Source organism: Bos grunniens, chromosome X (assembly GCF_055505025.1).
Source record: "Bos grunniens cultivar Pamir isolate PY7600 chromosome X, Bosgru_T2T1.0, whole genome shotgun sequence".
NCBI classification, from domain to species: Eukaryota; Metazoa; Chordata; class Mammalia; order Artiodactyla; family Bovidae; genus Bos; species Bos grunniens.
The window spans coordinates 141,145,695-141,154,890 of NC_141194.1; the positions used below are offsets into that span (position 1 = coordinate 141,145,695).

The 9,196-nt window shown below is 43.1% G+C and overlaps 1 protein-coding gene across 2 annotated transcripts; it reads left to right on the top strand.

Moving 5' to 3' along the window:
• The first annotated feature begins 2,499 nt into the window (after positions 1-2,499).
• LOC147341506 (uncharacterized) lies at positions 2,500-5,800 on the top strand. Of its 2 annotated transcripts, XM_086387329.1 has the most exons (3): positions 2,515-3,546; positions 4,390-4,531; positions 5,631-5,800. In XM_086387329.1, the coding sequence occupies exons 1-3, from the start codon at positions 2,850-2,852 to the stop codon at positions 5,641-5,643; spliced, it is 852 nt and encodes a 283-aa protein (XP_086243455.1). In that variant the 5' UTR covers positions 2,515-2,849; the 3' UTR covers positions 5,644-5,800. The 2 variants fall into 2 exon arrangements, with proteins under 2 accessions (XP_086243456.1, XP_086243455.1); XM_086387330.1 differs by lacking the exon at positions 4,390-4,531 and having other exon boundaries at positions 2,500-3,546.
• Positions 5,801-9,196: the final 3,396 nt, after the last annotated feature.

The following is a 9,196-nucleotide window of genomic DNA, read 5'->3' on the forward strand; positions in this document are numbered from 1 at the left end:
TTTCAATGCCTTTTGACTCACTTGTTTGAGTTCATGCATTACAGTGTAAAGATGGAAATGTTTTACACCGTCAGTGTCTTCCAGCCAAAGATCACAAAAACATGCCTGTAGTTGAGTGAGTTCAGTTTACTATTCATTGCAGTAAGGGAGAACACACATCATGGGGGAACCATGTGATGCCTTCCCAAGTATCAGAAAGAACCTGTTACAGAGCCTGGGGTTTGGATGAGTTATTTGGGGAAGCTTTTCCTTCAAGGAAACAGGGGTTTGCCCTAGATTAGATGTCTTTAGGTAGCTGAGGCAATTCTCTGCTTGGTATTTGAGTAAATCTTCCCTGTAGGGAGAGGAGACTAGACCCAGAATAAAGATGTAATTGGTGAAGAAGTTGTAGACATTCATTTTAGCCAAGAGAGGGGGATGTTTAGTCATGTATGACCTTCTTTTAGGTCCTGTCTTGGCTATTTTCAATATGGTCTCAGAGTGACCATGCCTGATGTTCATGTTCTATGACACTGTTCTATGACAAGTCCAATAGGAAAGAAGATGGCCAAAGCTGATGTGTGAGGTATGCTTCAATTCCAGATTAAAGATCAGGAGATTGGTCCTAGTCCTGGCTCTTCTACTAACTGGCATGACTTTGGGGATGCCAGTTAGCAGCTCTAAACCTTAGTTTCCCTATTTATTATTTTTTTTAATTTTTAAAAATTAATTAAATTTTTTGTTTGTAGATTTCTTTATTAAATTTATTTATTTCAATTGGAGGTTAATTACTTAAAAAAAGAATGGTCTTAGATTCCGTATCTAAAGGCCTGTCCAGCCCTGAAACGCTAAGAGAATGTGTGTTTCTCTTGCATCTCTTCTGTCTTTATAGGAAATGCTAAAGAGGACTTGGCTACACATCCTTATGTGTCTGCATGCTAACTTGCTTCAGTTGTGTCCGACTCTGTGTGACCCTATGGACTATAGCCCCCCCAGGTTCCTCTGTCCTTAGAATTCTCCATGCAAGAATACTGGAAAGGATTGTCATGCCCTCCTCCACGGAATCTTCCCAACCCAGGCATCAAATCCGGATCTCTTACATCTCCTGCATTGGCAGGCAGGTTCTTTACCACTAGGGCCACCCCAGAAGCCCACACATCCTTACAGAGGGGAATTCATGCATATCAAATAGTATTATAGGTTAGATGTTTAAAAATCAATTGAGATTTTAATCTTAACACTGTGAGTCATTATTGATTCCAAATTAAGAAGTTAAATGTAAACATTCAGAAGATAGCCAAAAAGAAATAAGTATAAAATTCATTTCTGGATGAGAAAAGATGTACAAATTTATGATGTTTAAACCAAGAAAAAAGAAAATATTATTAGATTTTACGACATAAAAAAGAAAAACTACATACTTAGAAACATTCACCAACTTACAAGGCAAAATCAAACTAAAAACACATTTTCAACAAATGCTCAGTATCCTAAATATGATTCCATCTTCTTCCATCTACCTCACTCATGTTTTCATTGAACGCCACCTATACAGATGATAAAACTGAGGCCTAGAAATGATAAGTAACTGTTTCAAGATCACTTAGGGCAGCAAATGTTAAAACAACTCAGACCTCAGATTGGGATTCTGCCTCTTTTTTGCTGTCTTTATAATGAGAATTTTGGATTAGAGATTACTGACATTGCCTTCCAAATTTAAACCAATGATTTACAGCAACACCATGCTCCATTACCGAGGTGAGACAGAGGAAAAATGCAAACACTGAAATTCGGTTGGAACTGAACTGAATGAAAGGGAAAAAAATCCCTCTTTACAATTATGAGACTTATTAGTATTTTTCCTAAATGTAATATCCAGATGTAATTGGCTATACCTTTTTCAAAAAATATTTTTAGTGCTACAAAACTTTTTTTACAGAATGACTGTATAAGCAGTTAATTTCTGTATAATTTTCAAAATTACACGTGAGGTCTGGACTAAGTGGATCTTGAGATCAATAAAAAGTCTGGGACTGTTGCCTCTGAAACATCCTAGGAAGATGGCCCTTTTAAAGTCTGTCATGCTTAGCACTTAGGAGATGACCTAATCCTTTAAAGAAACCTCTTTTTTTATTCAGTCTTCAAAGCTTTAAGTGAATTTGTCTGGGTTCATTATACACCTTCTAGCTCCTAACTTCTTCAACACTTCTTCAACATTCACTTCTGACTGCATTCATTTCAATTTGTCTACTCTTTTCCAACTATTTTTAACTAAGTTAAATTGTCCAAATTCTCTTTCTCTTCTTGGGAGGTTTTTAGTACTGCTAACATCTGAGATATACATTTTTATGACCCTGTCTCTATTCACATGAGCCAGGTGGGAAATTTCTCACAGTTCACATGGCCCAGGATGCCTTCATAAATACTTTCCTGCACAATTACATAAAGGACACAACCCTAGAAGACCTCCACACATGTCAGAACCCTAACGCGTCAAAGAACAAGTAGGCAATTGTGAGCAATTTGACAACCAAGGGCCTTGGCCGTTCATTGGACACAGAGCACGTCAATCCTTGTTTGTCAACAAATGAGCCCAAAGCTCGTGACGAGGGGTCAAATGCCACCGTCAACTGTTCCAGCCCCGCCCCTCGACTGTGGCCTGGCTCCACTGCCTGAGGCCCCGCTTCCGTTGGACGCTTCCGCCATTGGCCGGCTACCATCCCGGTCGTGGGGCCTCCTCTGTGGTCCCTTCCGTGACTGCCTCGGTCCATCTCACTTCCCTCAGCCTCCTCTCAGGGCAGCCACTTCGGGTGCCACCACCTGCGCCATTGCCATTGTCGCCAACCCAGCTGAGGTAACTGCCGGCTGCCATGTCTACCACGGGGGATGGAGATCTGGCCCCTGGCGGGCAGGAAGGCCCAGCAGGTGTGGCAGGGGCACAGGTCGGAGCCCACGACGGTGTGGACCGCAATTCCGAGCCTCGCAGGGGTGACTCCATGCCTGAGGCTGAGGCGGGTGGAGTCGTGGGGGTCTCAGGAGGCCCGAGGGAGGTGGCCCTGGTGGGCGCGAACGCTGAGGAAGACTCGGACATCGGGCCAGCTGAGGATGGGGAGGACGGAGAGCAGGCGGAGGGCGTGAACCGCATGGTAGATTCGCGCCACTTCCCCATGACCGGCTTCCGCTTAACGTTCCTGAATCTGGTGCACTTGATGGTGAACCGTTTGTCAGACAACCACATCCTAGTCCGGCGAAATGACGACCACGTGTCAGTCCGGCACCAGACCAGGCCGCGCTTGTCCGACTTTGGCTCAGCCGCCATGGCAGGGTTCTCCGAGGTCCAGGTGCCATCATATGAATCGGGGGAGGGGCTGGCGGAGGAAGCCCTGGCCCAGGAGGCTGAACAGGCGGAGGAAGCCCAGGAGGCGGAGCAGGCGGAGGAAGCCCAGGAGGCCAAGGAAGCCAAGGGGGCCAAGGAAGCCAAGGGGGCCTCTTTATGGGAGACGGCCACCAAGGAGTCTGAGGAGCCCAGCTTGCGGGATATGCCACAGGAGCCTGTCGCCCCTGAGAGTGAGCATTCGAGGGACGGGGGGGAGTGGGGGGGATGGAGACACTGGCAGCTGCAGGCCGGGTCTGGGGACCAGGGATCCCGAGGAGGGGGCAGGCTCAGACGGCGGGGGTGTGCCTCAGGAGGGGAGGCTGGAAGTCAGGGTCTCCTTGAATCGAAGGCCAGAGGGGCCCAGTAGAAGCCCAACTCCATAATGACTTCTTTGGTTTGGGGGGAAAATAAGCTGCCCTCTACCAACCCTGGTAAGAGGTCTGAGATGATCAGTGCCAGTTATGAGCCCACAGGTGAAGGTCAGTGGAGGCAGGTGTTCGAGAGGGAGCTTGAGAGGACATGGAAGAGAACAAGCAAATGGCAGACCTCATATTTGGTTCATAGCTTTTAAAAATGTCAAGATTTTTGGAAAGTTGATCCCAAAACATTATGAACTCATACAGGAGAATTTGGTCAAAATGAAATATTCAGGGGATTGAGGAACTCAGGAGCTTCCCCATAGAATTTGTTATTCAGGTGAAGCATATTTTGGCGAGAAAGTTCTGACCAAAACATCCAGAATACATCAGACCCAGAGGATTCTGATCCTGGACCACAAGTAATCAGTAGCACAGGGTGACAGATTTACTAGAAAAGAAGAAATAATGTCATTGTGAAAATGATCAAGCAGCAGCAAAGTGAGGGCCATGGAAGTGTTGCATCCTCCAGAAGAAAGGCCCCCAGTTACTCTTTTCTTAGTTGCTTCTGTCCTGCTTCTCCTAAGGGTAGAGTACTGGATATCTTGCCATTCCTTATGTGTTGGGATTTTTTTTCTGTGAATGTCTGGTCCCAAAGTCTATTATTCCTCTCTAAAGAAACAGCTGAATGCCAGGATGAGAACTCCAAAGAAGAGGGGCAGGGCACCAAAAGTGAGGGGAAAGAAAAGAAGTATAACAGAAAACAAGAAGAACCAGAAAAGGGTCTGGACCCAGCAAAGGAGAGGCCCAGAAAGTCCAGGTATCTGTGTGTAGCTTTGAAAATAACTCAGCTATTCCCAGGCATTTACCAATTTTGTTTTTGCTTTTTAATTCTCAGAGTAAATTAAGAAAACGTTTGTTTAAAATTAGTTCAAATTTTACCTAATGTTTATAAAACATTTACCTAATTTATAAAAAATTTATTTATAAATTTATAAAAAATTACCTAGTTTATAAAAAATTTATCTAATGTTTATAAAACATTCCTGCACCCAGTAATATAAAGAGCATCAAGTGAAATATAGTTCATGGCCTCTCATTTGTTCTTATGACTTCTTTTGTCCTCTATCTGTAAGACTACCAACAAGTTGTAAATGTGTCAGTACCTAAGACCAGTATTTCTTTAGAAAACAGTGACTAAAAGCAGCAGCAACTGGGCTGTGCACTAGTTTGGCCTTCATTTCTTGACCACAGAAGTGCAGTCTCCTGCACTAAGAGAAGACACCTTTTAGAGCGTAACTACTTACGAATAACAAACAGTTCAGAATTTCAAGTAGGACCACATTTAGTAATTAAGACTTAAACATTTGTTCAGTTGTACATCGGTGTACTTTATGTGACAGTCAAAAGAAACAGTCATAGGATGACTGTTGTTTATCACTGAGTTGGTAGTGAAGGTATATATCTTGTCTTTAATGATTAAAATTTTCGCCCTCTTTTTCATAGTGGTGTGTTTCATAGTAACAGCCTCTTTCTCATACAGTAGATATGGAAACCAAGGGTCTGGGAGGGTAAGGCAGTATCATCTGTGGAGTGAGCACAGGCTTTTAAGGTAGAAAGAGTGATTTTAGTCCCAGACTAGCCTCTCAAAGGAAGGGGGAAAAAAAGCATTTATGGTGTTGGGCAAGAGGGAGACAAGGTAGGTAGGATCACATGATTGAAGCCATCGGGTTGTACATGTACCCAGTATCCAGGGTGAAGGTTACAAGACGAAAATGGGTTTTTCTTCTCTCCTTGTTGAGAGATAACCCTCAGATGTAGCAGATATACATAAGGCTGACTGTTTTCTTAGATTTAGAAAGTTTCTGGTGCTGACTGATGCTGTATAATCGTTTATTTTCTCTCATTTCTTCCTGCAGTTTGGAAGACTAGAAAGAAGACAGAGAAAGAAGAAAGGATCCATTGTTCGCTATTTTTAGATTTTTCAGAAGCCCATGGGAATATTATTAACATTGATTTCCTTCCCAAATCCATCCCCCAAAAAGCAACTGTCTAATAATAATATCTAATAAAAAAATCAAATATCTAATTGGGTTTTATCTTTCACAGATATATTTGACAGCATTTGTTCTAGTTAAAACTAAGTTTTAAAGTAGTAAACTGAAATGTAGATAGATTTATGTATATCAATAATCCTGATTTAAATCTCTTTAAAAATGAGAAGCCGTTTTACATCATTGGAAGGCATCATCACATTCCACCATTTGATAAGCCTGTTTTAAATTCTTTTATTGCAGCCCAAAATAAAATTTGTATTTAAAACAGTTTTGTAAAGACAGAAATAGGGGTCAAGGCTTTAAATCTGCACTTGTTTACTGTACTAGTCATTAGCCATGTGTGGCTGCTGAGCATTGAAAATGTGGCTAATCTGAGTTGAAATGTGCTACAAATGTAAAAAATGGTGTAAAGTCTCTTTAATAACTAATTACACATTGAAATGATAATCTAGTATTAAATATAGCATTAAAATTATTTTCTCCAGTTTCTTTTAAAATTTTTTCAAAAATTTATTTATTGCTACACGTGGGCTTTCTCCTCTTATGGTGCACAGGTTCTCACTGAGGTGGCTTCTCTTGTGGAGCATGAGCTCTAGGGCAAACGGGCTTCAGAGCTGGGCACATGGGCTTAGTTGCACCTCAGCATGTGGGATCTTCCTGTACCAGGGATTGAACCTGTGTCCCCTGCACTGCAAGGTGGATTCTTAACCACTAGACCACCAGGGATGCCCTCTTTTTACTTTTTAGATGTGGCTACTAGAACATTTAAAAGTACACAGGACTTGTGTTATATGTGTATTTCATAGTACTGCTGGGTGCTTTTCAAGGAAACCTGAGGGATGGCCCAGCTTGCCTGGAGGCCAGATGGTGCTGCTGAGCCTGAGCCCAGACGCTGATTTGGAGCACTGGTTCTCAAAGTTTGGCCCTTAAAATAGCATTATTAGCATTACCCACGAACTCTTAGGCTCCACTCAAGACCTGTGAATCAGAAACTGGGAGTGGGGCCCAGTAGTCTGTGTTTTAACAAGCCCTCCAGGGGATTCTGATGCAGCCAAGGTTTGAGAAGCGCTGGTTGACAGCCACAGGGGGAGAAGTTGAGACCCACCTATGGTGACCAGTCTTGGTTCACTGCCTTGGGGCTGCTGGAGGTAAATTGAACAGGACGGTAGGGGCTGGACTGGCGAGGAAATTAGGATTCACAGGGGCTGAGACAGACAGAGGCTGTGGATAGGGGATGGCACCAGAAAAATATCCAAGGGACAGACTTGGTTCCATAAAGTCACAGACATGATACTGGGTATATGAAGTCTAAGAGAACCTTCACTCAGCAGGAGTGGATAGTAGATACATACAGAGTTGCCTGTGAGGATGTATGCATATGCAAGCATACAGAAAGGCATGCAATGGAAAGATAAACCACATTTAGGATGATGGTTACCTCTTGGGGAAAGACAAGGACAGTGATCCTATTGGGGAGGGATACGTAGTGGGCTTCACCTATATCTAATTTACATTTCTTAAACTGAGTGGTGGGTAAATAGTGTTTATAGTAGTATTCTTTATAATTTCGTGCAGATCGAAGTATGTCATAATAAGTAAAAATAAAAAGAGAAAAGGGAGAAAGTGGACTTAATCTTTGAACGCTGTTTAAGATAATAAAAAGATAAAGTTGTAGATGACCAGAGTGGAGGATCAGAGAAGGGGAAGGGCCTGGGGGTTTGAGACTAGACGGGCTCATTTCTGCATTTACTTCAGGCTTCCTAGGTATCTGAAACATGGTCTAGCTGGAGCATACTTTGTTCCACGGGCTCGGCTCCTGACCTTGTTGTAGATAACTGATAACATACTGTCATGTTCTGTGGTGGCATGGCTTCTATTCTAACTGTGTGCACATGCAAATACACACACTACATCCACCTATTCCATCAAAACCAACCCCTGCACTGAACCTTTAAATGGCTGGGACCTTAAGGGTTTTATCTATCTTTCTTTCCCAAAGCCGTAGGCAATGAATTTTCATCTTCCTAGGTATTTAATGTCAATTAAAATGAAGTAAACCTAAGATCCCCACAACATTTTTTTTTTTTTTTTTGGTCACCAGTGTTGACATTTTAAAATGTGTTATATTATTCCTTATGTCTAGAACCACGTGGTGAGACAGAAGGCAAAGCACTCCCTGTCACCATTATTTCAACTAAAACAGCAGGTCAACTAGTACAATTTGAGGCCCTTCAACCTGGTTCTGATTTGTTAGTATTTCTGTGGTGCTAGTTGTTAAAACAGTATTGCTTCCAGGCCCAGGCAGAGGTATCTCTGTCTTGAGCTCTAGGCTTTAGAGGGCCACTTTGGTCCTCTTCCAGCCACACCCCTCCCGCCAGGGCCAGGAGCCCAGCCCATGGGAACAAGGGCTGTGTCCCTGCTAGCCCATGCTCCAGGTACCTGGCAGCCCTGAACAGTCCCTAGCCTGCTTCCAGGGCCCGTGTGCTCCTCTTAGACCTGTCCTGGGGAGGGCTGACTGCACTCACTGCTGGGGTGGGTGCTCCCAGGCCCAAGGAGGGGTTGTAGGCCAAGAAGGGAATGCGGCCTGGCCTAGGAGCCAGGGCATGGGCGGGGGAAGGGAAGGAGGGCAGCTCTTCCCACACCATCAGGGCAGAACTTAGAGGAGTCTGAGAATTCTAAATCCCAACCTGGCCTTTGAGCTCTTTAGGAAGGTACATTTGTTGTGGAAGGAGATACAACTTATTTATTGGTTTATCATTTGATTTGAACATTTCAAATATTTTTAGACATGTGGATCCCCAACTGAAATCTTTTTCTGAACCTTGCAAATAGGACAAATGTTTCAGGCAGGCCAGATTAAATATCTGCTCTATCACCCCTTTCCCTTTTTACTCCATGTTACACCTATTCCTGAGCATAGTGGGCATCATGCTTCTAAAAATGTTTTTTTTTAATTTATTTATTTTTTAATTGAAGTATAAATGCTTTACAGAATTTTGTTTTCTGTCAGACATCAACATGAACCAGCCAGAGGTATACATTTGTCCCCCTCCTGCTTGAACCTCCCTCCCATCTCCCTCCCCATCCCACCCCTCTAGGTTGATACAGAGCCCCTGTTTGAGTTCCCCAAGTTATATAGCAAATTGCCAGTGGCTATATATTTTACTTATGGCAATTAAGTTTGCATGTTACTCTCTCCATACATCTCACCCTCTCCTCCCACCCTCCCATGTCCATAAGTCTCTTCTCTATGTCTTTCTCTCCACTGCTGCCCTGCAAATAAATTCATTGGTACCATCTTTCTAGTTTCTGTATACATGTGTTAGTATACAATATTTATCTTTCTCCTTCTGACTTACTACACTCTGTATAATAGGCTCTAGGTCCATCTACCTCTTTAGAACTGACTTAAATGCATTCCTTTTCGT

Coding starts and splice junctions, on each gene's coding strand:
- LOC147341506 (XM_086387329.1), top strand. CDS start 2,850: ATGTCTACCACGGGGGATGGAGATCTGGCCCCTGGCGGGCAGGAAGGC. Junction 3,547..4,389: donor GGAGCCTGTCGCCCCTGAGA/GTGAGCATTCGA, acceptor TCCTCTCTAAAG/AAACAGCTGAATGCCAGGAT.